The sequence below is a fragment of the Callorhinus ursinus genome, unplaced genomic scaffold (assembly GCF_003265705.2).
Source record: "Callorhinus ursinus isolate GAN/ISIS: 27379988/994484 unplaced genomic scaffold, GSC_fseal_2.0 scaffold45, whole genome shotgun sequence".
Lineage (NCBI taxonomy): Eukaryota > Metazoa > Chordata > Mammalia > Carnivora > Otariidae > Callorhinus > Callorhinus ursinus.
Window position 1 is genome coordinate 5,534,651 of NW_027397107.1, and position 27,806 is coordinate 5,562,456.

General features: G+C 49.7%; 2 protein-coding genes across 11 annotated transcripts in view; both read right to left on the reverse strand.

Moving 5' to 3' along the window:
- Positions 1 to 4,788: 4,788 nt before the first annotated feature.
- On the reverse strand, positions 4,789 to 22,560 carry LOC112839933 (tubulin polyglutamylase TTLL13). 4 transcript variants are annotated; one of them, XM_025893084.2, is made up of 19 exons: positions 22,292 to 22,556; positions 21,511 to 21,781; positions 21,134 to 21,174; positions 20,302 to 20,420; positions 18,263 to 18,393; positions 17,863 to 18,019; positions 17,317 to 17,460; positions 16,870 to 16,955; positions 16,360 to 16,591; positions 15,689 to 15,873; positions 13,714 to 13,899; positions 13,234 to 13,414; positions 12,757 to 12,936; positions 12,138 to 12,182; positions 11,864 to 11,975; positions 11,269 to 11,521; positions 10,347 to 10,700; positions 9,841 to 9,951; positions 4,790 to 5,901 (listed from the first exon to the last, which is right to left on the reverse strand). In XM_025893084.2, exons 2-19 carry the CDS (start codon positions 21,768 to 21,770, stop codon positions 5,292 to 5,294), a joined length of 3,387 nt encoding a protein of 1,128 aa, XP_025748869.1. In that variant the 5' UTR covers positions 21,771 to 21,781; positions 22,292 to 22,556; the 3' UTR covers positions 4,790 to 5,291. The 4 variants fall into 4 exon arrangements, with proteins under 4 accessions (XP_025748867.1, XP_025748869.1, XP_073738329.1 ...); XM_073882229.1 differs by lacking the exon at positions 4,790 to 5,901 and adding an exon at positions 6,746 to 7,160 and having other exon boundaries at positions 22,292 to 22,560; XM_025893082.2 differs by having other exon boundaries at positions 4,789 to 5,901; positions 11,864 to 12,182.
- Positions 22,561 to 25,126: 2,566 nt separating this feature from the next.
- GDPGP1 (GDP-D-glucose phosphorylase 1) overlaps positions 25,127 to 27,806 on the reverse strand; it is an 11,528-nt gene continuing 8,848 nt past the window's right edge. For 3 of the 7 annotated variants that reach the window (XM_073882235.1, XM_073882234.1, XM_073882233.1), the window contains 2 exons: positions 27,418 to 27,474; positions 25,127 to 26,411 (listed from right to left, as the gene is read on the reverse strand). In XM_073882235.1, the coding sequence (XP_073738336.1) occupies positions 25,307 to 26,254 (948 nt within the window). In that variant the 5' untranslated portion in view covers positions 26,255 to 26,411; positions 27,418 to 27,474 and the 3' untranslated portion in view covers positions 25,127 to 25,306. Of the gene's footprint in view, positions 26,474 to 27,417; positions 27,801 to 27,806 lie in introns of those variants that run through there. The other 4 variants (XM_073882231.1, XM_025893090.2, XM_025893088.2 and 1 more) reach the window with 2 other exon arrangements.

Here is a 27,806-nt window from a genome sequence, read left to right on the forward strand (position 1 = left end):
TGTCAGTCAAATCTACTCCCCAAATTTAGCTGCCAACTGGGAGCTCTCTGGCTTCCCAGCTGCAGGAGGCAAGACGCGGAGAGATGGGACATGGAGGGAGGAAGAAGCGGAACACGTTAGGATCCGGTGGAAGCTAAGTCCCGCCAGCTGTGACCTTTGGATTCAGGAGTTTTGACTCAATATCCTTCGTGGGGAAATGGACAAATAAACTGTGGCATATTCATAAAATAAAAATAACTGAATAGGGGCGCCTGAGTGGCTCAGTCGTTAAGCGTCTGCCTTCGGCTCAGGCCATGATCCCATGGTGCTGGGATGGAGCCCCGAATGGGGCTCCCTGCTCGGCGGGAAACCTGCTTCTCCCTCTCCCACTCCACCTGCTTGTGTTCCTGCTCTCGCTCTCTCTCTGTCAAATAAATAAATAAAATCTTTAAAAAAAAAAAACAACTAAATAAATGAAAGAACCCAGATGCAGAGTGGCATCTATATGATGCCATTTATACACGGTTCTAGAACAGGAAAAACTAATCAATGGTGAAAAAAAATTTCAGAAAGTGATTGACTTTGGGGTAAGAATTGACTGGGAAGAGAAACTAGGGAATTTTCAGGGGTGATGGTAATGATCTAAATTCGCCTTGTTGTTTTGTTTTGTTTTTTAAAGCCATTATAAGGGATAGATCCGTTGACAATACCTGAACTCACTAATCCATCATAACATCACAGGGTCACCTCCTTGTGAGATGCATAGGAAGTACAAAGCTTCACACATTGCAAAAATTGAACCATATCAAGTCTCAAGATGCAAATACCAGTTGATAGGAAATATGGGGGTAGTAGGAACATGACAATAAATAAACATCATAGGAATGAAACCTACTATATCCAAAATGCAGGAAATAGGGGCGCCTGGGTGGCTCAGTTGGTTCCCATCAGACTCTTCATTTCAGCTCAGGTTATGATCACAGGGTGGTCACATCCGGTTCCATGCTGGGCATGGAGTCTGCTTAAGATTCTCCCTCTCCCACTGCCCCTGCACCAGCGCTCATGCCCTCTCTCAATAAACAAATAAAAGTTTTTCAAAAATATAGGAAATATATGGGTCAAATAACCTGTAAAATAGGGGAATAAGGTGAAAAGGGAAACCACTTTAGAATATAAGACACTTCTGGGACATAGCTACATCATGCAATGTTGCAATGTGTGGACCTTGTTTGGATCCTAATTCCAAGAAATGAAGCATAAAAGTAATTTATGAAATAGTAAGAGAATATGATCAGGATATTAGCTCATACTAATTACTAAAACTTTTAAGGTATAGTAATGGCTTATGTGTCTATGTTAAAAAGGAGTTAAGAGGGCACTGGGGTGGCTCAGTCAGTTGATCATCTTTTTTCTTTTTTTTAAAGATTTTATTTATTTATTTGACAGAGAGAGATAGCGAGAGCAGGAACACAAGCAGGGGGAGTGGGAGAGGGAGAAGCAGGCTTTCCACTGAGCAGGGAGCCCGATGCAGGGCTCGATCCCAGGACCCTGGGATCATGACCTGAGCCGAAGGCAGCCGCTCAACCAACTGAGCCACCCAGGCGCCCCATCTTTTTTTTTTAAATATTTTATTTATTTGACAGAGAGAGAGACAGCAAGAGAGGGAATACAAGCAGGGGGAGTGGGAGAGGGAGAAGCAGGCTTCCCGCGGAGCAGGGAGCCCGATGTGGGGCTCGATCCCAGGACCCTGAGATCGTGACCCAAGCTGAAGGCAGACGCTTAACGATTGAGCCACCCAGGTGCCCCAATCATCTAACTCTTGATTTTGGCTCAGGTCGTGGTCTCGGGGTCGTGGGATTGAGCCCCACGTCAGGCTCTGCTCAGCATGGAGTGTGCTTGTCCCCCCTCTGCTCCTCACCCCTGCTCTAAAAAAATAAAATCTTAAAAAAAAAGTTTGGGGTGCCCGGCTGGCTCAGACAGAAGAGCATGTGACTCTTCCTCTCAGGGTCCTCAGTTCGATCCCCACATTGTGTGTAGAAATTCCAAAAAAAATTAATAAACTTAAAAAAAAAGGGAGTCCTTATCTCTTTCAGATATATAGTATACAGATGAAATAATTATTTACAGATGAAATAATATGAAGTATACAGGTTTCGCTTCCTTTTTTTTTTAGAGATTTTACTTATTTGCGGTGGGGGGGCGGGGAGAGCAAGCGCACAAGCAGGGGGAGCGGCAGGCAGGGGGAGAAGCAGGCTCCCCACTGAGCAAGGAGCCCGATGCCCCAGGACCCCAGGATCATAACCTGAGTCAAAGACAGGCGCTTACCTGACTAAGCCATCCAGGCATCCCATAGGATTCACTTTAAAATAAGCCAGGGGGAGCTGTGGGGCAAGTATGGGAGATAATGAAAAAAGATTGGCCATTTGTTAAATGTTAAAGCGGAGCAATGTGTACACAGAGTTCATTGCATTACAATATTACCCCCACTTTCCTGTGTTTGGAAAATTCTATAATACAAGATTAAGCAAAAAACAAACAAGAAACTTTTGGGCTTCAAGAGCTTATCTAGTGTTTTATACTGAGCTTTTTCTACCACCTCCCCATCAGATCAAATCTCTGCAGAGAGGTGATAACTGCCCTGAGCAGATTGGTGACACATAGACCCTCCAAGACACAGGGACTTCAGTGTCTTGTTTGTAGTTTGCTAGCCTCTGGGGCTTTGACCCCAAGGTCGCCAGGAGGTGTCCATTCCACCCATAGCCACTTTATTTCCAATTTAGGCAGGGCCCCTCCAACTGTTGCTTCCTCCACCAGACCCTGCACTATGCCCCAAAGTGCAGCTCCAACTCACGCATTGTGATGTCAATGTCTTTCATCATGTCATGAAACAGGACTGCCTGGGGGTAGGGCACCATAGAGTCCTATGACCTCAGCCCATTGGAACACAGACTGGGTGAATCCCTCAGCTGCCTTTCCAGCTTGGGCTGGGGTAAGGGGATGCAGTTTCCCAAAACACTGCAGTGCTGGTGAGTTAGGATCTGAGACAGGCTGATGGAATAAAGCAGGAGCAGGGGCGCCTGGGTGGCTCAGTGGGTTAAGCCTCCGACTCTTAGTTTCATGACCTTAGTTTCAGATCAGGTCATGATCTCATGAGTTATGAGACAGAACCCAGAGGGGGGGGGGGGGGGGGGGGGGGGGGGCTGTGCTCAGCAGGGAGTCTGCTTTAAGATTCTTCCCCCCTTCCTTCTTAATCAAATTCACGGAAGCACTCTCACTCAAATAAATAAAAATCTTTAAAAAGGAATAAAGCAGGAACAGGTCAACCCAGAGGAAGCTTAGGTCTTGTTGGCTGAGGTCTGGATGGGTAGGCTGGCAAAGGTAAAAGGCAGGGTTTTCTGCCATACCGGCCTGGCTGATTCATGGTGAGAGCTTCTCCAACCATTTCTTTACTCAGCCAATACTGAAATCGATGTTAGGAGCTGAAACTACAGCAATGAACACAGGTCTCCTGCCCCCATGGGCAAGGTGCATGATGACAAACAATACAGCAGTAATCTATTTCAAATGCCAGGGAATATTAAACACGGTGTGGTGACAGAATGTGAAGGGCGTTGCTTTAGACTGGGTGATGAGGGAAAGCTTAAGAAAGTAACATTTGATCTGAGGCTTGAATGACATGGAACCAGCCACGTGAAAATCTGGAGACAAAGAACCAGTAGGTGCAAAACCTTAGATTGGGATTTGCAAGACTGGAAAAAAGATTTAAGCTTAGTATGCAATAGGATGGTAGAGGATGAGGTAAATGGAAAACATCAAAGCTTTTTAATGATAGCTTCTAATTTTCCATAACCCACGGGGGAAAGTCAAATGACTTGCAGGGGTTAAAAATTAGTCAAACAGCATCTTCCACCTCTTAAAATGACCAAAACGTTCTAAGGGCAAATTACCTTGTTTTTTAAATCATAAAAAAATTGATAGTGTCACGATAGTGACAGCAGGGAGAACAGGGCCTTATCTGCCCACTGCTGTATTACCAGCACCTGGATTCTCTTACTTTGGCATGTGACAGGGCCTTGCCATTCATATTGAACAAATGCCCAAGTTAACAGTAATCAATGAGATTGTAATCGCTATTAACGACATTTGAAATAGCAATGAGATTCATGAACAGACTCGATGATGGTTTGGAAAATCAATTATTTTCATTAAATATCCTGCATATATTCAAATTCTGAATAACCAGTATTTTGCCAGTGACTTGTTAAAATGAGGTATGACTGAAAACTGTCCTCAGACTCTTGTGTTGCTTGCATGTGTCTCATTCTATTTTGTCTATTGATCATCACTTTCTGGTTATAATGAAGTCTCTCAAAGAATCGGTAAATTAATACCCGTTCTCGCCCACATCACAGCTCCCTTGGAAAAATCTGATGACAACTGTAAAATTAGATGCTATTCAAGCTTTTGAAAGTAGCTTAGAGATTATGCTGAGGGCCCTAAAGCCTTTGCCTGCTTTTTTTGTGGGGGAGGGGTCAATCCCCCATACTCCAATCTCTTTCAAAGCCCCAGCAACTGAAGGAAAGAAGACCTACTTTAGACCAGGTGATTAGGGAAGGTCCAATTTTTAGCTGTCAAAATCTATTACTAAGCAGGGTGAACTGCATAGGGCCCTTTGTTGGGAACACCTCAGGCTCCATCTCTCTCCCAGTGTTTAACGTTCAAGGACAAGGGACCCACCCTTTGCCTCTTTCCCTCCCTCACTCCCCAGGTTCACAGGTAAACCCTCCCACCCCAGAGAGCACCAATCAACACAAACTGCTACATTTTACTTTATTTTTGCACATAATGAAAACAATCGACTAAGCAGTTCCAGAATTATTAATGTTCGTTAATCAAGAAGTAAGTTGCTTACTTCTAAGGTCAGAAGGCAAACTTTTCATTTTTTCCCAAACATATATTGCAAGTATCACAGAAAGTCCTAACAATACATGCAACATGGGCTAGTTTCAACATAGAGAGCCCAAGCAAGAAGGGTGAGTACTAAAGATCCAGGTGGGTCAGACCAGGAGCAGTGCTCCAGGAAGCTAGAAATCTACCGAGCCAGTCATTAACCCTGCCCTGCCATACACATTTGCCCTGTGAAGTTCACTGCATTTTGTCAGATTCAAATGAGCAGCTCTTTCCTCCCACATTCCAGGCTCATTATTTCCTCCTGTCCCAAGGCGGATAATCCATAGACAGAAGTCCAGGCAGCTCCAAATATACTCTCCCAGCTGTGTTTCACTTGGCATCTACATAAGCCATGCTCCAGCTCAAATTCTGTACAGGAAGTTCCCATTGCTATCGAAGAACTCTCGCCCCCTCTGGACTACTTTGCTGCTGAAGTTCTGATCACCTGGCTCCTGTGCCTTCACATCTTCCAGCTTGTCACTTGGCAATCCATAACCATCAGTTCCTCTCTTGCCCGCACCATCACTGGTGGAGTATTTCTGCAGCTCTCGCTGATGACCTACGGCCGCTGCAACAGGCACAGAGCGCTCCTCCTCCGGGACCCGGATTCCTTTATTCCCTCCCTTCTGTCTCCTTGGTGTATTTGTACCATGAGTGTTTGATTCTATCACGTGCAAAGCTGTGCTGTGACCCCAGCCTTTGAATGAGGATTCACCACTTTGCAGCAACAAAGAGCCTGATCCAGAGTGGCTTGCAGATAGCGACTTCAAGGTATCCCCAAAGCTGGGGAGCTGCTGGAGTGAGTAGGCAAGCCCAGCTTTCTTAAGGACTTTTTGATCCTGCTTCAGCTTCTGCTCCAATGTGGGTACAAACTTGCTTTTTAAAACCCTTCGGATCACATCAGTGCTGACACCAAAGCCTTCAGCTAATCTAGGAACTGACCAGGACTCTGCGAATTCTTTATGTAAATACCTATGGGAAAAAGGATTAGGTTTTCAAGGTGTGAAGCAGTCTATCAAAGTGGCTAAGGGATAATCTAGTGATATTTATGTGAAAAGAAGAGGGCTCGGAAGAACTGCAAACATACATAGCCTCTACCTTTGCCACTAAATGGCTGTATTCCATTCCTGTGAGCTGACAGCAACACCCAACCACTCCTAAGTCACTTTATTTCTGTCAACTAAACTCCTCCCACTGTGCACCAGGCCCCCAGGCCCCTGGTAGATCCTGGAGATGCATGAAGACTGTCCCTCCTTTCAAAGAACATAAAATCTGGTGGTGGAGACAGAATATTAACATATATAACACCAGTGTGGTAAGTCCTAGGAGAGGATGCTGTCAGAGCACCCAGGAGAGACCCAGGGATAAGATATCCCAACACGTGAGGCGTGGCTCGGGATTTGCTTCAGAAGCCCACCTACAGCTGGTGTGAAAGGACGAAGAGTACCAAGACGAAGAGTACTAAGCTGGGGAGGAGAGAAAGAAGAGATCAAAGGTATTGATGATAGCCAGGGCAGCATATAAAATGCAGAGCAGTACATTACCATTGCTGGCAATAGCTCAACTTGTCCAACAGTGAGGACAGGAAGACGATCATGTCATGCTTACAAGTCTGGAGTTTATCCCAAAGCAACAGTGAACCAAGGAAGGATTTTTTTTTTCTATTGAGCTATTTCTTTAAGATACAGTTTGAGTTGTGAATTCATGGTAGTAAAGGATATGAACATTTATATAACTCTTACTATACACTGACCCTTTTTTTTTCTCAGCCAGATGCACTAATTTCAAATGAGATATTGCTTTTTTTTAAATTTTATTTATTTATTTCAGAGAGAGAGAGAACATGAGAGAGATAGAGAGCACGAGAGGGAAGAGGGTCAGAGGGAGAAGCAGACTCCCCGCTGAGCAGGGAGCCCGATGTGGGACTCGATCCCAGGACTCCAGGATCATGACCTGAGCCGAAGGCAGTCGCTTAACCAACTGAGCCACCCAGGCGCCCCCAAGGAAGGATTTTTAAGTGGGTGTATTCAAAAATAGAAGAATTGCAATTCAGGACACACAAGCTATGGCAAACCATATGCAGGTACAGGAAGGACTTTAAGCAGTGGAATGCCACAAGCAGCTTTTCATTTTGAAGCTCAATCCGGGGGCAGTTTTCAGTGGCAGGACTAGAGATGGAAAAATCAGGCAAGAGGCTGTCCCGGTAATGCAGGCAGTCTGAACTGCGGCAGCTGCAAAGAAAGCAGGAAAAGGAAGAGAGCTGAGAACTGTTATAGGAAGGCCTTATGGTAGAGCTTGGTAAGGACTAAATACTGGGGGTAGAAGTCAGCGCAGATTCAGGCTTTCAGCCTGAGTGATTGGCGGGACCATTCAGGGATAGAGCGAAAAAAGGAGCAAAATGAAGTCAACAGGGAATAATGATCAATTTTCTTTTGTTACATGGAGTTTGCTATTTTATTATGTTGGGTTTGAAAAACATGTGTGACATCCAAACAGAGATGGTCTAGTGCGTGGTTGAATATATACAGGTCAGAAGAAAAGCACGGCCTGAGGATGACAGATTTGGAAGTCATAAATGAAGAGCAGGGGTGGTTGAAGCCACATGAATGAAACAGGTGGAGAGAGAATGACCAAGGACACAATTCTAAAAAACAGCAGTATTTAAGATACAGGAGGAACGACAGGAGCCCAGGAAGGAAAGTGAGAAAAGCAGCTCTAGAACTAGAAGTGAGTGGGCGCCTGGGTGGCTCAAGATGGTTAAGCAACTGCCTTCGGCTCAGGTCATGATCCCAGGGTCCTGGGATCGAGTCCCGCATCGGGCTCCCTGCTCCTTGGGAGCCTGCTTCTCTCTCTCTCTCTCCTTCTCTCATGAATAAATAAATAAAATCTTAAAAAAAAAAAAAAGAAATAGAAGTGAGTAGTACCTTGGATCAAAGGAGAAGAGAATTAATTTCAAGAAAACACACTACAAGATCAAATGCTGCCAAAACATTAGAAAGGCTAGAGACTAGGGGCGCCTGGGTGGCTCAGTCGTTAAGCGTCTGCCTTCGGCTCAGGTCATGATGCCAGGGTCCTGGGATCGAGCCCCGCATCGGGCTCCCTGCTCCACGGGAAGCCTGCTTCTCCCTCTCCCACTCCCCCTGCTTGTGTTCCCTCTCTTGCTGTGTCTCTCTGTCAAATAAATAAAATGAAATCTTTAAAAAAAAAAGAAAAAGAAAAAGAAAGACAGAAAGGCTGGAGACTAGAGTGTCAGGAGTGCCTAGCACTGAGAAAGTCACTGATAAGATTTGTGGACAACGGTTTCACTGTTGTGACCAAACAAACCAGGACAGGCAGCCAGGAAGAGCTACCTGCGAACAAAAGGACGAAGGAGAACCTGAGGTGACAGATGTAGGTCTCTGAGGAATTAGGTACAACTATGGCCTAGTGCAGAGGATCGGTCCTAGACAAGTAAAGGGCTACCACTTCCCCTGGTTTGTAAACACTGAGAACGGGAAATAAAGAGGAAGACCAAGCTTTAAAGGGCTCTTAACTAATGGTCAGTTTTTTCTTTGAAGTAAAAGGGTATCTATTAACCACAGAAAGGGAGGTGACAGGAAGATTTGGAAAAGCCGTTGTTCAAGAGGGGAAAGGAGGATGACACGAAACAGGTGCTACAGGCTCACAAAATCTCCTTGCTCTACAGAATCCCCTTCCTTCTAAGTGTCAACTTCAGAGTCATTCTAATGGGAATGGAAAAGGACACATAACTTATGGAAGCCTGCTTAGCAATATTCATCAAAATGCAAATCCATCTGCCCTTGCACCCAGCAACTCTACTTCTAAAGAAGGTACGCAACAAATACACAGGGTAGATACGTGGAATCATGTGTATATTCAGGAGAGCACTATTTGTGACAGCAAGTGAATGCAAACAAGCCAAATACACATCATGAGAGACTGGTTAACTAAATTATGAATTACTGGGGCCCCTGGCTGGCTTAGTCAGTAAAACATGCAACTCTTAGTCTCAGGGTCACGAGTTTGAGCCCCACACTGGGCATAGATATTACTTAAAAAAAAAAAAAAGTTATGATTTACTATGATTTCTCCAAAAAAAGAGCTTTCTGTTCTGAAGTGGAAAGATCTATGAAATAGGTGAAAAGGGGCTCCGGCCTGGCTCAATCAGTACACAAGACCCTTGTTCTCCAGGTTGTGAGTTCGAGCCCTGTGTTGGGTGTACAGATAATTTGAAAAGAAAATCTTTAAAAAAAAATGTAAAGAAAAAGAAATATGTGAAAAAGGAAAAGTGTAGAACAGTATTTACAGTATTCCGTTTGTGATTAAGGAAATGAAAATAAAAACCTATATTCATACTCCTATTTGCATAAAGAGACTTGGAAAAAGGCACAAAAATAGTTCCATGGGAGACTGGCTGGGATTAAAACTTTGCAATGTGTATACCACATTACACTGTTCTGATTTTCTAATTTTTTTTTTCTGATTTTCTAATTTTGAACCATATGTAATGTATTGTCCCTTCAAAACAACAAATATTAAGACTTAAAAAAAAAAAGATCTATGATTTTTAAGATAGGGATTTTCTCTTCAGAAAACGTACATAACATAACCATGGAAGCCCCCATCCCTGACCTTCGCTTAAGAACGTCACGATCTTCGGCTGAGGTTAAATGATGGGATGTCTTGCAGCTTACTCTTTTAAAATTTCAGCAAAAACGAACCAACTGTGTCCTGATGTTAAGAACTATTAAATTTAGATGACAAGCTTACGGAAATTCGTTATGCTATTCCACCTGTCATTTAGAAATTTTAAATGATAAAAAAGTAAAATATAAAAATAACGTTCTAGGCCCCCCCCCCCCGTATCCCTCACTTCTCATCACAGCAGATCCCAACTACAGCGAGTCTTACCGGATCTGTTCCATGGCTTTCCACGTCAGGGTCCTGGGCGGGGCACCCGGCGCTTCCATTTGCCTCCGAATTTTCTGGAACCGGGCGGCTTTTTTCTGTCGTTTCAGGGTGCTGGGGGAGAGAAGCCATGCGTGGGAGCAGACTGGGTGGCTGAACAGCCTCGGACTAAATCACAAAGAGCCCAGCCCTCTTCTCTCTGTTTGCAAGGGCAACCAGGCCATGTGTGTTGGCTCAGACCTGCTCCATACACCTCCCCAGAAATCTAACACCTAACACAGCCCGTAAGCATGCCGAACTTTCTAAACGGGTGATGAAACACGTCACTAGTGAAGAAAGCTGTGGTCCCAAAGGAGCCGCACGCCTGCCCCTGCGCCCCTGACAACGGATAAGAAACAAGGGCTAAGGCGGATACGGCGGCACCACGCCCGGCTCCAAGGGGGCGCGGCCTGGAGCGCAGGGGCGCGAAGCCCTACTTCAGGGGGAGGGGCCCGGGAAGGAGCCGGTACCTCTCCACCTCCTGCAGCTCCCGCTCCTCCGGCTCCCAGTCGGAATCGGGGTCCGGCTCGCGGCCGAGAGAGCCGGGGTCTGCCACCCCCCGGGTCGCGAACCCACAGCGAGCAACAGCAGCACGTACACGCACGCCCAGCAAGAAGCTCAGAGTAACCGCCATGTCCACAACAGCCTTCGGCAGCCCGAAACACGCAGTACCGGAAGTCTGGGGGCGGGGGCGGAAGTGGACAGGCGGGCCGGAAGCAGGGATGGCCGCGGGTCTTTCCCGCTTCCGGCCGAGGGCGGGATATCTGGGCTTGAACCCGTATGCGGCACACCCTTCCCGGCCCCGGATGTGGAGAGTATTGAGCCTGAAATGCAAGGGCCGGAATGAGGTAGAGGACACTCCTGCAAAACGCCATAAACTTTAATAAAAAGACGGATTCATTTGCCAAGAGCCGCCCCTCCGCCCCAACGGCTGCCCAGGCCGGCCTGTCTCCCGCCACGGCGGCGGAAAGGGCGTCCCCTCGGCGGTCCTCTGATGACGACAGCCCCGTGCCTTGGGCACTCGGCTCCTCTGGGAAAGGGGCTCCTTGTCGCCAGGATGACCTCTAGCCCCGGGCTGCACCCGGGGTTCAGACCCATCACCTAGCAATAAATCCAGGATAAGGTCTGAAGGGCGGGGATGAGTACATGGCCGACCCTGGCTCCTCTTCATCTTTTAGTCTTTACGGATCTGAAAATAATCTTAGGGTATTGAGGAATTCTTGGTGTCTTTGTGTTTTGCCCTGTGCAAACAGGGTTCCTGGCCAGGGCTTTTCAAACTGAAGCTTGGTGACAGTCTTTCATTTAGCAAAGATTGAAGGCCCTCTGCTCCTTTGGAAACCTGAGGGGGCTCTCCAGGAGAGGTTGAGTGCTGGGCTTCCATCCTGCATTTACCTATGGTGGCTGATGTCAAGGAGGGCGGTGGTGCGCAGCATCAGGGGTGCAGAGGCAGGGCAGAGAGTGAGATCCCGGGCCTTGGGTGCTCTGTGTTCAGAGTCTACCGCGGAGGGCAAGGCGCATTCAGTCCATGAGCCACTTGGCACTCTTTCTGGTTGCAGAAGATAGCCCTGCTTTGGGGTTAAAGAGGATGGCACTGATCCTGCCAGGGCTCTGTTTATGGCTTCTAGCCTTCTGCTGGCTTGGCCTTCTGCAGTGGAAACATGGGTCCCCTGAGTTGGTATTCACAGGAGATTCGCTCACCTCTTTACCAACTGTTGCCCAATTACCAACACAGAGGAATGGGATCCCATGCTCCCCTCCAGCATCTTTACCACACTGTATTGTAATTGCGTGTTTACGTGTCTGTTTCCCTGTTATGTTTGTTGAGTGCTGGGACTGTACTTCTGCCATTTCTACCAGGGTCCACTACCTATCCCATTTCCACACTGGTGGAAGTGCCATGTTCTATTTTGGGAACATCCCAGCTGTAATGTTTGCTAGTGGGAATTTACACAAGTCAGAGTGACCAAAGCTAATTTCGCATACTTACGGCTAGTGAGCCTGACTCTGGCACTGGAAAAATAGCGCCTTCCAGATGTCTTCATTGACAATGAACAGGGGCCGATGGCTGCTGGATCTCCTATCCAGTTGAAGGTCTTGGGCTGTAGGTGGCACCAGGAATGATGTGGAATTGCTGCGTTCATGGCTGGTAGTGGCCCTAAGATCCTGGGGATCAATTTGTGGGCCCGAACTGGATGCAGGAAATGAGGGCGGCCCTGCTCTTTGGCGGCCCCTCTCAGGAGGACCAGTGGGACCAGACTCACAGATTGCAGTTCTTGACTGCCCAGCCCGTCCTGGTGAAATCTAGGCTAGAGGAGAAGAGCAGCCCCTTACCACATTTCTTGTGAGGCTGGATGGAACGGTGTGAGAAAACAGGTAACTGAAGCATCTAGGCTGTGGCCACTATTTAACCTGTTGACTCCTTTGGAGCTCAGCAAAAACTGAGGACCCAATAGGCTTGCTACTAGCCCAGGGAATAGTGAATGCAGCAGCTGTTCTGTTGGCCCCAGTCTGTTTACTTATCACCCATTAGAGCCATGGTACTGGCAGTGCTAGGAAGAGATTACACAGAAGCCACCGAGGGTGGTGGCCTTGTTCTTTGTCAATCATGGGTTTGGGATTATTGCAAGACTGGGATATAGAGAACAGGTCTCTTAGGAGAAGGTTGGGAGCTGCATTTTGCCAGATGTCATTACTACAAACAAGGGAGCTTGGGAACAAGTGCAAAAGGAACCCAGAGACCCTCTCCCAACACCCAGCATACTCTGCTTTCCCAGGCTCCGTGCCAGATACCATCACATTAGCGGCCTGTGCTGTGACCACCACCATGTGCTGCTGCAGCCCTTCCTCCTTTGCTCTGAGATGCTGCGGAGGGACCCTCACCCGATACTCATGAAGTTTTTTCTGGCCCCGGTGGCTGGGGTGCAGCATGCGCGTGAGCTGCTCTACAATACCGAGGCTTCGGATGAGATTCTCCCTTTGTAGCAGGGCCTTCACTCGCTCCAGCTCCTCTTCTTCCACGATTTCCTGAGGATGCCTGGTACCCAGGTGTACCGGTAGCAGCTATGAGATACATGAGAGATGAATGCAAGATCTCCAAGGGTGAGGCCCACACCATCAACAGGGATGGCTGCGGGACTCCTGCCCACTCTACCCACCCTCGCATCTCTTCCCTGACCCTAGCGGAAGGTTCTCTGCCATCGTTCTCTCTCTCACCTCCCGGTCCACCAGGCCAGATCCAGTGTATTCATTAGGAACTCCTCTCTTTCACAAGAGGAGGAGAGGACAGCAAAGATTCCCTTCTCTAGGAGTCCCAACCCATTTCCTGCAGGAAGGCAAGAGCTACCAAACCCCTGACACCTCTTTCTCCCGGATCCGGTTCCGGTAAGCCAAGTGGGTGGAAAGGCCCTGGAGCCGGGCCCTGGATCGGCTCTTCTCCCCTGCTGATTCGCCCTGGTTCTGGTCCCTGTTTTCCTTTCGCCTCTTACTGCCTGAGGTCTCCTGCTGTTCCTGCTTAAGGCGGATCTCTTCCAGTTGCTGCCTGATAAGACACAGCAGCTTCAGATGCTGGAGAAATTGTGTTGGGGAGAAGCAGGGTGAGGGAAAGTGGGGATGGGAGAGTGGGGAATTATGATCTGTTGAGGAGACTGAAGGGAGAAGAATGAAGGGGAAGATGGGAAACCTCCTAAGTGGAAATGGAGTCACTAAGAGTCTGATAGGATGTATGACTCCATTCCTCTTTGCTCAAGTGTCCGGCTTCCTCTCTACCCTGCCGGGGAGCAAGTCAACCTCAGGATATGCCCCACCCAAGTGGACAGAGGAGAATGAAAGGCAGAGTACCTGGCACACTCCTCTCTGGCCTTGGAAGCAGCAGTCTCCTGGAAAAGGGAGCCATTGTGCTTGAAGAAAGGTGTGTACTTCTCCGTGTCAGGCCCAGGGTAGATCCGCCGGTACCCCCCGAGGTGGGAATCCTCATAGCGCTCCTGGTCCAGTATTGCTGCGTGGGACGACTCAATGTGTTCTCGCCTATGGAAACCAAGCTCAGAGTGAGTCAGGAGGATTGTGAGAACGTTCAGTGAGGAAAGGAAGGCTGGCCGAGGCTTTGAGGATCTCCTGCTAGCTTCATGGCCTTTCCCATGTAGGGAAAGCTGCCAAGGCCATTGGGCCAATCCCACCTGTGTGCAGCCATGGAAACAGAGGCTTGACTTCCAGAAATCGGGTTTTCATCTTAAGTGCAAAGGGGTCCCCTCATAAGCTAGTACTCTAAGTTATCACAATCTTTTAGGTTTCTGATTATAGAGTAATCTATGTTAATTACAGAAAAAGCAGAAGCGCAAAAAGAAGATCAAACCTCCCATAATCTTACTGTGCAGTTAGTATATTGGTTATGAGCATGGACTCAGGGGCAGGACCCCCAAGTCTGAATCCCAGCTTTGCTACTAACTACTTTGCTCTTTCTCTATTCCTTCCTTCCTTCCTTGTTTCGGACAAAAATGGGATCATACAACAATATTTTACAATGGCTTTCCAGTATTCAAGTGATTCTATGATTGTACCTTATTTATTTTTTTAAGATTTTATTTATTTATCTGACAGAGACACAGCGAGAGAGGGAACACAAGCAGGGGGAGTGGGAGAGGGAGAAGCAGGCTTCCCGCGGAGCAGGGAGCCCGATGCGGGGCTCGATCCCAGGACCCTGGGATCATGACCTGAGCTGAAGGCAGACGCCTAACAACTGAGCCACCCAGGCGCCCCTGTTTTTTTATTTTTTTAAAGATTTTATTTTGAAGTAATCTCTACACCCAACGTGAAGCTGGAACTCACAACCCCGAGAACAAGAGTCACATACACTCATAGAATCACTTGAATACTAGGAAGCCTATTTAACTATTGGACTTATTAAACATACAGGGCGCCCCTGTATGTCTGTTTAATAAGTCCAGTAATTTTCAGCCCTTTTCCCTGCTGAAGGACATGATTCATACAGTCACGTGTGCAGTCCCACTGTGGGAATCCCCAGCATATTTACAGTTATACTTCCCCTCCATTCACACACTTGAGTGCCTACTGTGTGCCAGGCCCTCAGGAAATCATGACAAATCAAATACACACTGGCCCTGCATATTGCAATGCAGGTGGCGAAGAGCAATGTTGTTATGGGAATAATTCTAAATCTACTCCAACTCATTTGTACGTATTATTAACATAATAATTTAGTATCAGCAACAAATCACCATGTTTGTAACCCATCTTACAATGAAAGCAACAGTGGGTGAAAAAGACTGATTTTAACAATCCCTTATTGTTGAATGACTAAACTGTTTTCTGTTTCATTATTATAAACTTTCTAGAGGGGCTTTGTCAAAAAAACAAAAGCAAGAACAAACAGCTCGTCAAACGGCATAAAGCTCCTTATGTGCTAATATGAAATAGCTCCAAACGACACTGCTAAGCATGGTACAGAGAGTGCGAAAGTTACACTATTGTCTGGGTAAAGGGAGAAGAACAATCTGTATAAATATATATGTATATATGTAGGTACGTATGCAGTAAATGTTTGTGAGAGTATACATGTGACCCTAGGATCATAGATTAGCTCCTCCAGGGGGGGACACAGTAGCTGGAGAAGAGTTAAGAGATTATTCACAGTATCTTTTGAATTTTGAACATATTGTCTATGACAGGTCATATATTATCTGTGCAGAAGAAAAGTTATTCTTCATAGCTCATCAGCCCCAGACCACTTTCACCACCTAAAGTAGCACTCTTAACACCCAGGCCAGTGCTAACAAGACCACTCAGACACCTGGAGCACCTGGCTTCTCGTGGCTGCTGGTGGCACTGGAAAAGCCGCTCCTTGACTCGCCGCTTGTCTTCCTCCATCACCTTCCTTTTGTCACAGCCACGGAGGTTGACAAGGGTCATGGTATCGCAGAGAAGTGTATCCTTCACTTCTCGATCAAGGCGGGAGTCGGTGGTGAAACTTGGAGAGTGGTTTACCTGCCAGGAGGAGTCATTATCCACCCCATTCCTAGACCACCCAAGCAGGTGTGGTCTCTTGCAGGCCTGACTGGAGGCTCTAGTCAAGACATCCCCCCACAGAGGCCTCGGCCAAGGGGGCTGGGTGTTTCTGACTTACAAGGCCACAGGACTCTGCCGCAGAGATCCCTCCAACACACAGGCTGATGGGAGCAAAGTAGACAGCCTGATTCTATAGACAGTGTGTCCCTAAAGACAAAGATTACCTGAGAAACACTTGGGATCTAAATCCTGGATTCCTATGGTGGAGGCCAGAGACCACAAAGATTTGACTCAGCAGGTGGAAAGCAGAGAGATGATCTTACACCTTCTGCCGGTTCATCCCCACCCAGTGCCACCATGTCCCCCATTCTGTGTTCTACCAACTGAGTGCACTCCTACCCCAGGCATCCCGTTCAGGGTGGCCTCTGGACCTTGGTTTGGCAAAGCCCAAAAGACATTCCTCACCTCCAGCAGCCAGGGCTTCAGCTTGTGGTCCAGCAAGATGTCAAAACCAAGGATCTCAAAACAGGCACATGTACTTCCAGTCAGATATTGGGGAAAACAGGTTCGGTAGTTGTGGCGAAGAACGGAATGGGCTGAGATGATGGTTTTGATGATGATGTCCTCGATGTCCCCCCACAGCTCTCGGGGGTCGTAGCCATGTTCTCGCAGCGAGGCGTTGAGCATTGACAGCTTCCTGCGAGGCCCAGTGCTCAGAGGAGGACCCATTTCTACACCAGTGGGTCTGGGCCACAGACAGGAGGGTCCCTACCATTAACCCTACTTCCGGGCGCCTACGTGAGAGCTTGAAGTGGGGCTTACTTACGGTGGAAGGGGGGGGGCTGCACTTAGAGGTCAGGCACAAGACAGGGGTCTGTAAAGATGGTTTTCCTGAGCAACTGGCCTCCCAAGAGCCAGCTCAGTTTCATGGGCTGCTGAGACTGTAGGGCTAAGGAGCAATCAGAGAGGGAGTACCTCTTACTGCCCACAGCATCATCTCGGACAAAATTCTCATTGTGTTTGTTGATAGCATAGTTGGTCAGGTGCATGCAGACGTCATCCTGGGAAGAGAGTGGCCCTGTGGCTCAGACTGCTTCCCTGCAGCACCCCTCTCCAGCCCTTCGTTGCGTTTTTATTACCCATCCCTCCCCGGGACGGCTCATCTCCTGTCCCTCTTCACCTAAGAACTGTCCCATAAGCCCCTGGGGAAGGATGTAGGCCAGGCTCCTCCAGGTAGGACCTTGCAGTAGTCACCACCCACCAAATGCTCTCCTCCCCGCCAGATGCCAGGGTGCTCACTGGTTCATTCCCAGTTCACGGATGACAATGATAAGCCTCTCTACTTGGTTTCTCCATAGAACCTCTGTGCTCACAAGAAGAGGTCGCCGCCCTGCCCCCCAGGACTGCTAGCTGGCCCCTTACCAGGTTGCTCTGGCTGGGCTCCACGTAGGGCACAGTGGCAAAGCGGGCCAGGCCCTCCTCATACATGAAAATCCGAAGAGGGTCACAGGATGTGATCAGGACATAGATTCGCATATCAAACTTGAAGCCATCAATGAGGAAGGGCTGAAAGCATGCAAACCCGCCAGGGAAGAAAACCTCTGAAGTGCTCATTCTATCCCATGCACTGCTGTAAGCGTTTCAAATCATGATAACTCATTTAATTTCCATAGTAACCTTATGAAGCATAAAGTAGTTACTGCTATTATTCCCATTCAACAAATGAAGAAACTAAGGCACAGAAAGAATAAGAAATTGCCCAAGATCACACACCTAAGAAGTGGGAAAATTCAGATTCAGACCCAGACAGGCTGGCTCTGAACCATGGCTCTGGACTGCCTCCAAGTTAAGGGGAAACAGCAGGAAGGATAGGAGCCGAAGGGTAGGCTGGCTTCCTCTCTGACACGGGGAGAGATGAGGAGCCCCAGGGCTCGGGGAGGGCCCTGGTGGTTCTGAGGCACCCTTCACCTTGGAGATGTATTGCTGGCAGATCATATGCTCTCCTGGCTTGATCTCCCGGGGATTTCGGGTGATGAAGATGCCCCGTCCCTGGCAGCCACTGTCTGGCTTGCAGATGTAAGTGCGGCTTTTTCGCTGACGACCATAGGACTGGAAGTCCCCAAAGCTACGTGCAGAGAGAGGCTGGTCAGAAGGCTTCGGTGCATCACAGCTGAGCCAGGCCCTGTGGAGCTCTGCTGTCCTGTCCACACTCTTCTGGAGCCTCCGTCTCGGACCTCCTTTTCTTAGACCAGCTGAAACTCTCATCCCTTGAGACTTTCTAGGTCACAAGGCCAGAGTCTGGAGGGAACGAGATGGTGAAACCTTTCTTCCCCAAGGATATGAGCCTGGGGAGCAGGGGCTCACTCACTCTGCAGGGAGGCACCAGGTGCGGGGGAAGATGTTGTACTCGGTAGGATAGAGTTTCTGCATGCGGTTGAGGTTCCGAGCCAGCAGATCTTTGCGGCAGATTTCTGTCATTCCAGGGAAGTGGTTGATTTTCTGAAACAGAGTCAGTTGGTTATCTACCCCCACCAGCAGAGTAAGCGGCAGTCCCTGGGGCCTTGGGCATACCAGGAGGACTGGAAAGGTCAAGGTAGAAGTCACAGTGGATGGGGCTCCTGGGTGGCTCAGTCGGTCAGGCATCCGACTCTGCATTTCAGCTCAGGTCATGATCTCAGTGTCCTGAGATCGAGCCCCTCACTGGGTTCTGTGCTGAGCGTGGAGCCTGCTTGGGATTCTTTCTCTTTCCCTCTCTCTCTGTTCCTCACTCCCTACCCCCCACAAACACATGCACGTGTGCTCTCTCTCTCTCTCTCTCAAAAAAAGGGGGGGGTGCCTGGGTGGCTCAGTTGGTTAAGCGTCTGGCTTCAGCTCAGGTCATGATCTCAGGGTCCTGCGATCGAGCCCCGCCTTGGGCTCCCTGCTCAGCCGGAAGTCCGCTTCTCCCTCTCCCTCTGCTCCTCCCCCCTGCTTGTGTTCTCTCTCTCTCTCAAATAAATAAAATCCTAAAAAAAAAAAAAAAAAAAAAGTCACGATGGGGATAAACACTGTACCCAATACCCTAAGGGAGAAAAGGAAGGTTCCATAAGGCAAGTGAGAACCTTGGCCTCCTTGGCCTCTCCCAAAACACACGTCCACCCTGAGGTCAGGAAATGAGGGGCAGCAAGAAGGATTTGCCAGGACTTTGGGCCTTCTAGCCACCTGATAACATCCCCCAGACCACTGGAGACTCGTCCTATAAGAAAAATTGGTGCATGGGAGCACAAGCAAACGAGAAACCATTTTCCAAAAGAGCAAAGGAAGTTGAGAAGCAGTCCCAGGAATGCCCTGCTACAGCACCCCCCCCCAAGGATATGATGATGCCAGGGTGCCCGTTGGAACCCCAATGCCAGGAGGCAGCATCTCGCATTGGTTCTGGGCTGTCTCACTGGCTTTACCACTCACTCGCTGCAGAAAATTCGTGTTTCCGAGCCTTGGTGTCCTCTTAACAAAAGGGTATCTGCCACTCAGGGTTGTTTTTGAGGATTTAATGAGGTAAGGGTGGTAAAAGCATTTAATACAGTGACTGACATTCAGTACATCGTCAAGGAATGCTGTTAATTATTGTCTTGCTCATCTTCCCACTGCTTCCTGCGTGTCCCTCCCTTGGGGCTTCTCGAGCACTTCGAGTTCACTCTCTGTCTCTCCCTCGGGCTCTTCTCCCGTGACTTGTCGTAGGACAAGTTACAGTCTCCTCAACTCCCTTCCTGGCTTCCCCTCAAACTAAGCCTGCAGATCTTTTTACATTCTTGTGTTGCTAACCACCACAAAGACCCAGTGAGAGGTCTGGCTCAGTCGTTCGGTGGAGTGGGTGACTCTCGATCTCCGGGTTCTGATTTCAAGCCCCATGTTGGGTATGGGGATTAACTTAAAAATAAAATCTTAAAAAAAAAAAAAAAGACGCAATTAGAGGATAACAAAAATGCCATGAAGAGGTTATATTCTTTTTGAGGAGCCATCCTTCCTGACTTTCTTGCTGCTGTGCTGAACCCCACACTGACTCTCAATGGATGCGGCTGCTAGGCTAAGCTGCTTAGAAGCTGGATCACTCTCCTGGCCCGGCTCTTGGCATCGAAGCTCCCTTCCAGCCTTCCCCTTAGGTGGGCTCACCTGCCCCGAAGGGGGCCAGCTGGGCACAGATGCCTTCAGGCAAACGGTGCCCAGCAGAAGCTTCCTTCCTATAAGAGAAGTTCCAGAAACCCAAGAGGAGGACTTTTCCAGGGGAGCAGAAGCCCTGGCCGTGGCCTTTCCTGCTCTGCCCAGGGGGACAGCCACAGAGGGTGGCAGCCGCAGGTGCCCAAGCAGAAGGACAGGAGGACTCATTCAGGGACCATGGCCCCTTTAGGCCCTTGGGTCCGGAGGTTGTACCTGAAACCTCTTCATGTCCATGACTCGTTCCAGTGAGACAGAGCAGTCTGTCCAGTACACAGTCCATTCTTCGTCCTCCCCCACCTCCTTCAGGCCACACATTCGGGCTGCCCGACGCACTGTGGAGAGAGGGAGATCAGCGGGGCCAGCCGAGACACTGGCAGCAAGCCTTGGGATTGTAGCTGGGTCAGGTAAGGAAGAGACTCGGCCAGAGAGTGGGCTGAAGACGGAGGTGGTTCTTACCTCAGTGCTGCAGCTTAATTACCATGTGACAATTCCAAGGTCATGAGGCTGTCAGGGCCCTTCCAAAATCTGTGACAGAGAAAACTAGAGCCTGGCTCTCTGCTCCTCTCAGTCCTCTCTCTCTCAATTGGGATGGTTTCTGACCTGCAGAGCCGACCCTCTGGAGGGGTCACACTGGCACCTCCCACACTGGGTGGCCCCGTGGTGATGGCAGTGGGCACAGGAGGAGATGAAAAGATAGCTGATCTAGCTGGTCAGTTTTTTCTTTTAATTCCTGAAGCCCCCTCAAGGGCTTCCTTGGGAAAAAAAAAAACCGTGTTGACCTGTTCTCGTCTCAATTCTGGTAAAATCTGGGGAGGGCAGGGCAATGGTGACCTTCAGTCACTTTTTTTCTTGCTAGCTAGCTGGGGGATTTCCACCCTACCACGAAGCCTAAGTGGAACAGTGGTGTCTCAGCGGCTAGTAGCTCAGTTATAGGCCAGCCTAACAAGGTACAGGGGCTGGGAGCCTGACTGGGGGACCATCCCCAGAGCAAAACCTGCATGTGCCCTCTTATGCGCAGTGGTGTGTGAGTGAGCTGGGTGCTTACCGCTCTCATACTTGCAGTTGGTCAGGTTGATGGCCAGGGGTCTGGAATGGAGGAATAGCGGAAATCAGGCAGAGTGGGATAAAGGACAGACCCTGGGCTGCGAGGCACCCGACACATCTACAATGCAATTCATTTTCTCTGAAAGCCACTTAAAGACCAGGATGATAGAAAGGTGCCGAAAATGCAAACCAAGCCAGCTCAAATGGTTCAGAATTTTGTGTTTTTGTACTACCAAAAGGTTAATGATGTTCCTGTATTCCCTGTAGTCCTCTTTTGCAGATTAAAGGGAAGACCCCCCCGAACTGCTGAAGGGAGGCCAAGGGGTGACTCTCTTCGGGAGCCAGGCAGGTGAGGGGGCCCAGGCACCTGTCTGTTACCTGCGTTTCCGCCTTCTCTTTCTCCTCCCAACTTCTAAGTCATCTGAGTCAGTTGGGGCTATGATTTTCTTTGGAATTTTCTTGGCCACAATAGATAAGGGAACTCCATCCCCAAATTCCTTATAGTCAGCCTTTGAGAGTTCCTGCTGAGGAGAGTCAGAAGGGATGGTAGCTTCCCCTTGAACACATTCCTCCTCGGATTCCTCTTCCCCAACGTAGTCTTCCTCCGATTCGCTGGTCTTGCAGGTATTTGGCTCCATCCTCTTAGGTTCTGAGGAGAGAGGGTGAGAGTGAAATATGTATCAGAGCTTCCTTCTTCCAGGCCCAGGAAGGCCTGCAGGAGTCGGTGCAAAGGGCCTCCTTCATGGTGTTATAGGGGAACGTTGCTGGCCCCTCAGAACAGAACAATCCCACTGCAGAATGGGATGGTTTCCGAGTAGGTAATGGGGGCCGGGGAATGCCTGTGAAATGTTGGATTCCCCGACAATCCCTGATCATCCAAGATCACCCCTCCATACGACACACTGGGGTGCACGCAGAAGCTGGACGGAGCTGGCAGGCCGCATGACCGTGGCTTTTTTATTCCTGAATGGGAAGGGGGAATGGCTGGGCTTTGGGGGGAACTTCGATTTTAAAATAGAGCTGAAGACCAAAGGTCCCCCAAGCCGGCCCTTTCCCTGTCCCATGACTCGGTTTCTCCATGTGTACACACTGGCACTTGATGGCTAAGACCCCTTGGGCTCTGCTGGCAGAGGGGGAGCCCCTGGCGGACACTGCCCACCCGAGATTCCGAGGAGAGAGGAGGGGCTGCTGGGTCCGCCCCTAGCGGTCCGAGGCTGGTCTCAGGTGGTCGCTCATGTCCACCCTTCGCCCGGCTCCTGCTCCTTCCCGGGCGTCGCTGGGCCTCCGGGACCGCCCCCTTGTTCCACAGGACTGGCTGTCCCCGCCGATCGCGAGGGGGAGCCCGCTCCCCCCCGCCTTCCGGGGTTCGCTCCTAGCTCGGAGATCCCGGCGGCGGCGGCGCCTCCTTGAGCAAGCCAGCCCCCGCCGCCGCCGCTGTCGCCATGGACACGAGGGCGGCCCCCATTGGAGAAGCGTTCTGGGGGCGGGGCCTTCCCGGAACCACACCCACTTGGGCGCGGGCCGAGGCCATTTTGCGCGCGGGCGGAAACGCCCGCCCTGGGAGTGGGGGCCTCGCCGTCGGGGTCGCGCGTCTGCGGCCGCTCTCGGGACTGCATCAGCCGGGACCTGCAGTCGTTCCGCATTCGCGCCGCTTCGCACACGTCTCTCCCCAGCCTATCTCGAACGCGCGGGCCGGGCCCCGGAATTTGGCCAAGTCTGCGTTCGGGACAAACCCCTGCTTGCCTGCCTTCGGTGTTGTAGTGACCTGGGTGAACACGCTCGGCGCTCGGGAGGGACAGCCGTGAATAGCGCTCACCCTGCTGCGCTGCGTAACAGAGCGGCCGCCTCATAGCGCTCCTTCACTGCCCCTCCTGACGTCCGTACCCTCCGACCACCGAACTCAGTCCGACTTGTCATTTTAAAAAGACTATCCCGTGTGCCTCAATCTAGAGGACACTTTAAAATCTCCCTCCTTTAAAAACACGTGGGCACTGTTTGATTCACCCATTTCTTGCTGTTTCTTCAGCATATATTCTGTTACTCCCTTCTTGAAATGCTTTGGAGTCCCTTGCCTTCCAGGACTATCATTTTTCTCATTCTTCGCACAAATATTTAGCGTTCCAGACACTATTCTGGGACCTGAACCATCACCAATTCTTGCCTGAATTTGCCACCATGCAGCAACCTCTTAATTGGACTCTGATTGTTCTTCCCTCCTCTACACCCATCCATTACAGCTTAAGTATTCTTTCTAATGCAAATTGGATACTCCCCAATTTAAAGGTTTCCCATTAGATTAAATCCCAAACCCCTTGGTTACATAGGCCCTCAACCAAAATGCAAGCAGAGGTGGAGAGGTGCTGGGCCAGATCGTGCCTTCCTACCTTTCTATGGTGCTGGAAGGTGAGTATGGAGGGTCCCCTAAGTGTTCCACACTTAAGCTTAGAAAAAGCTTCTGAATTCCCTTCTTGACAATTCATGAGCTCTATAAACAGTTGAGAAGTACCACCATAAAGAAAAGCTATTTCACACCCCCACAGCAGCACATGGCGCCCCCGCCATCTTATGGAGAAACTTGGTTTGGCCAGAGAAGGCTTTCCTCTGAACAGCAGTCCTGGGGGAAAAACCCGATATTTGGGCTCATCACCTGGGACACAAAATCCCCTTTGCTGTAATGGTCATCTGTACTTCCTCCAGACTGAGCGAGCAACACAAAGTGACGCTATTGGAGCTTGTATATGCAAAGACTCACAGAAAGAAGCATAAGCTAAAATTACTGTGATGTGCCAGAGAGAGGAAGTTGACCCCAAATTTTTTATAGGAATTTAAATGTCAAATATGTAATATTTAAATGTAAATGTTAAACTTTTTTTTTCGTGGTACATATTCTGCCTTAACCCAATGAGGCTTTATAACATCTTCTGGGATGTACAACACTAAAATTCTATATAAAAACTTCAGACAAGACCTGGACAGAGAAAGCCAGCTACTCAGGGACCTGACCCTCAGCTCAGGGCCTGTCACCTGTTAAGGACACCACCACTACTATGCGGGCCGTTGCCTAGAGAGGCAGTCACCGGTGCACAGAGCCAGCTTCTGGCCCCTGACAACCGGGGCTGTGGTCCTGACCCCAGCACTGTGAGCCGTCTGGCCTCAGACAAGTTGCCAGACCTCTGCTCTGCCAGCCTGTTCTTGGTAAATGGCGGTATTCAAGTTGTGAAGATGCCTTTTTTCACACGAGATGATGTACAGGAGGTACACTCAACTTAGTGCTGGGGGCTGGAGGGAAATTCAAGGCTGGCCAGGCAGGGCAAGGTGCTCTAAGAAGGGCCTATGCGGGAGCAAGACCGAATGGAGGGGAGGGATGAAGAAATGGTCATTGGAGGCAGGCGACGGGAGAACACGCAGAGGTGAGGGCAGAAGTGGGGGCACAATGCCAGAGGCACTTAAACCATTACTTTGCCAAGACTTGATATGAAAAGTCTGAAGTCAGGAATACGTAACTCTTCTTTAAATATTTTTATTTATTTATGAGCAAGACAGCGAGCACACACACAGGAGCAGAGGGAGGGGCAGAGGGAGAGGGAGAAGCAGGCTCCCCACCGAGCAGGGAGCTTGATGCAGGGCTCAATTCCAGGAGCCCAGGATCATGAGACCTGAGCAGAAGGCAAACGCTTAACTGACTTAGCCACCCAGGAGCCCCAGGGTATGTAACTCTTGTGCATTCTTTGTTTTTTAAAAAAGACTTATTTTAGAGAGAACACATGTGTGCAAATGTGTGGGGGGGGGTGGGCAGAGGGAGAGGGAGAGAACCTCAAGCAGACTCTGCACTGAGCCCGATGTGGGGCTTGATCCCACAACCCTGAGATCATGACCTGAGCTGACTCTGGATGCCTAACTGACTGAGCCACCGAGGCGCCCCCATACTCCCTTCTTAGTAACAGGTTTGACATCCCTGAGGCTTGTCCAAGAAGAAAAATGAGAAGTGGATACCTTCATGATGCCTCATTCATTCAATTTATTCTAAGGTTTCTTCTCTTTAGAGACCACTTATCAGTTCTTTATCCCTCCCCTTGGGCTGAGACGGGTTAGGGTAAGGTGGCAGTCATGGACGCCCAAATGACCACATGGAAAGGGACTCAGAGCAGGTAGAAAATAAATACTTCTAGAAGGATTACTGCTCGTCCTGGGCCACCAAGGCCACCAGGGCTGCCTGTACTTCTTCCGCCTGGGCCGAGGGCAGCAGACAGTCTTGAATGAGGGCCAGAGCGGCTGCCTCTGTCAGACTGCCAAAATCCTGGCACGTTTTGACAGGGAGGTGCCCGGCCAGCTCACAGAGGGCGACACTGAACACCTCGCCTTCCTTTACCCCAAAGCTGGACTTCCGGGCCCACAGAATTACTCGGACGCCTGTGAGAGCGGAGGAAGGTGATGTCTTTCCAGGGGGGGCCCCCCGGGTCACAAATAAATTATGGGCAATCTCATGGTCGGTCAGGTAGTTGGTGGCCCGACATACCCTGCTTATCAGGGCTTCCAAGTCAGGCCCCGGCCCGCTTGTGTAGAAGAGGAAGCCGGGAGCTGGGAGGGCCCGGAGCAGATGCAAACGGCCCCCAGGGTCCAGGGGCTCGCTCGGTGCCCCCTCCACAGGCAGTCTGTGAGCCAGGTAGTACCCGTGCAGGTGCAGGTGGTTCACCGAGGCCAAGCCACCCAGGCTGTTGAAACCGACGCGGAAGCCCGGGTGTGAGCTCAGCAGCACTGCCTCGACTCCGGCCCGCAGTGCGCCTGGCAGCAGGCGCTGGGGGAGCCCACGGCGGGGCTCGGGCACCAGCAGCACGTGGCCCCACTCCAAGGGGCTGACATTGATCATGACGAGGATGTCCTCTTGCTGGACAGCACCTGGGAGATCGGGCTCCCGGAGCAAACGGAAAAGGACTTCTCCTGGCCGGACCTTGTTGAAGTTAAACTGTTCAGGGTCAAATGCCTGCTTCACACTCCGGATGTTCTGGGGGCGCCTCCTCTGCACGCCTCGCTCCACATTCAACTGAGCCACAAAACCCACAGCACCCGGGAGGGTCTGGGTCTGCAGCTCCCCCAGGCGGTAGCGGAAGAGCCCCAGGTCCATCCGCTGCCTCCAGGCGGAGCAGAGCGCAGAGTCAAAGCGAGACCGCGGTGCTGTGTCCAGGAGGCTGGGGGCAGCCCTAGGCCACTGAATCCCTTCCAGAACAAGTTCCTTCTGCCCGTAGACAAAGTCAGGAATGCCTTGCTCTTCCCAGTCCTTACTGTTTGGAAGGAACAGATAGGAAGTCTCATTTGAATCCTGTGGAGCGGCCATGGTGCTGACCTGAAACAATCATAAGAGGTGAAAATTACCTGATGTTGTCCCATTTCTAGACATGTTATTTATTTATTTTTAAAGATTTTATTTATTTATTTGACAGGGCGAGTGTGAGAGGGAGAAGCAGACTCCCCACAGAGCAAGAAGCCCTATGTGGGACTCGATCCCAGGACCCTGGGATCACGACCTGAGTGGAAGGCAGACGCTTACTTGGCTGAGCCACCCAGGCATCCCTACTTTTTTTTTTTTTTTTTTCTTAAATTAAGTAATCTCTATGCCCAATGTGGGACTGGAACTCACGACCCTGAGATTAGAAGTCACATGCTCCGGGGTGCCTGGGTGGCTCAGTCAGTTGAGCATCAGACTCTTGATTTTGGCTCAGGTCATGATCTTGGGGTCGTGGGACCGAGCCCCATGTTGGGTTCCATGCGCAGCTCGGCGTCCGCTCGGGATTCTCGCTTTCTCTCTCTGCCCCGCTCCCCGCTCACCCTCTCTAAACAAATAAGTAACATATAGGTTGTTGCCAATTTCATATCTGTTTGTTGCAGTGAACATCCTGTGTATCTGTTTCCAGACATGTTTTTATTTTCCTTTAAAATAAAATCCCAGTCAACCACTGGGTCAGGCTTTTGACACACACTCTATCAAACTGCCCTCCAGAAAACTGTAGCAGCGTTCCATTGTATAAGAATGGCCAGGGTTTCAAAGCCATCTATTCCTTTTATGGGAACAGCTTTCCCACTGTTCGGTAGGGATTCCAAATGGCCAGGCATAGAGCCATTTGGGTGAGGATGACCCAGTACGTGCGTAAGTGCCACGGCCAATCCTTCAGGGGGGGAAATGGATGGCTACCTTCATCTCCCACGGGGCCCCTGGAGCCCTGCGGACCCGGAGGTGTCAGGGACAAGGGCCTGCTGTTGGCTCAGCCAGGACTTCACAAGGAAGCTCACCTCAGCAGAGTTGCTTCACTTCAAGTCTGGGTTCCCTCAGCTCTGCTGGTCCAGAAACTTTACATGAATAAAACAGAAAGGAAACATTAAAAAACATACAAAATGATCTATCAAAAGTTGAGTTTAATGGGTATAGAGTTTCGATTTTTTAAGATGAGAAAGTTGTAGAGATTGGTTACACAATAATGTGAATATACTTATCACTACCGAACTGTACACTTCGGGGTGTACAGTCACCTGTACACCTGGGTCACCTGGGTGACTCAGTCAGTTGAGTGTCTGACTCTTGGTTTCAGCTCAGGTCGTGATCTCAGGGTCGTGAGATGGAATGAGCCTGTGTTGTGCTCCGTGCTCAGTGGGGAGTCCGCTTGAGAGTCTCTCTTCCTCTG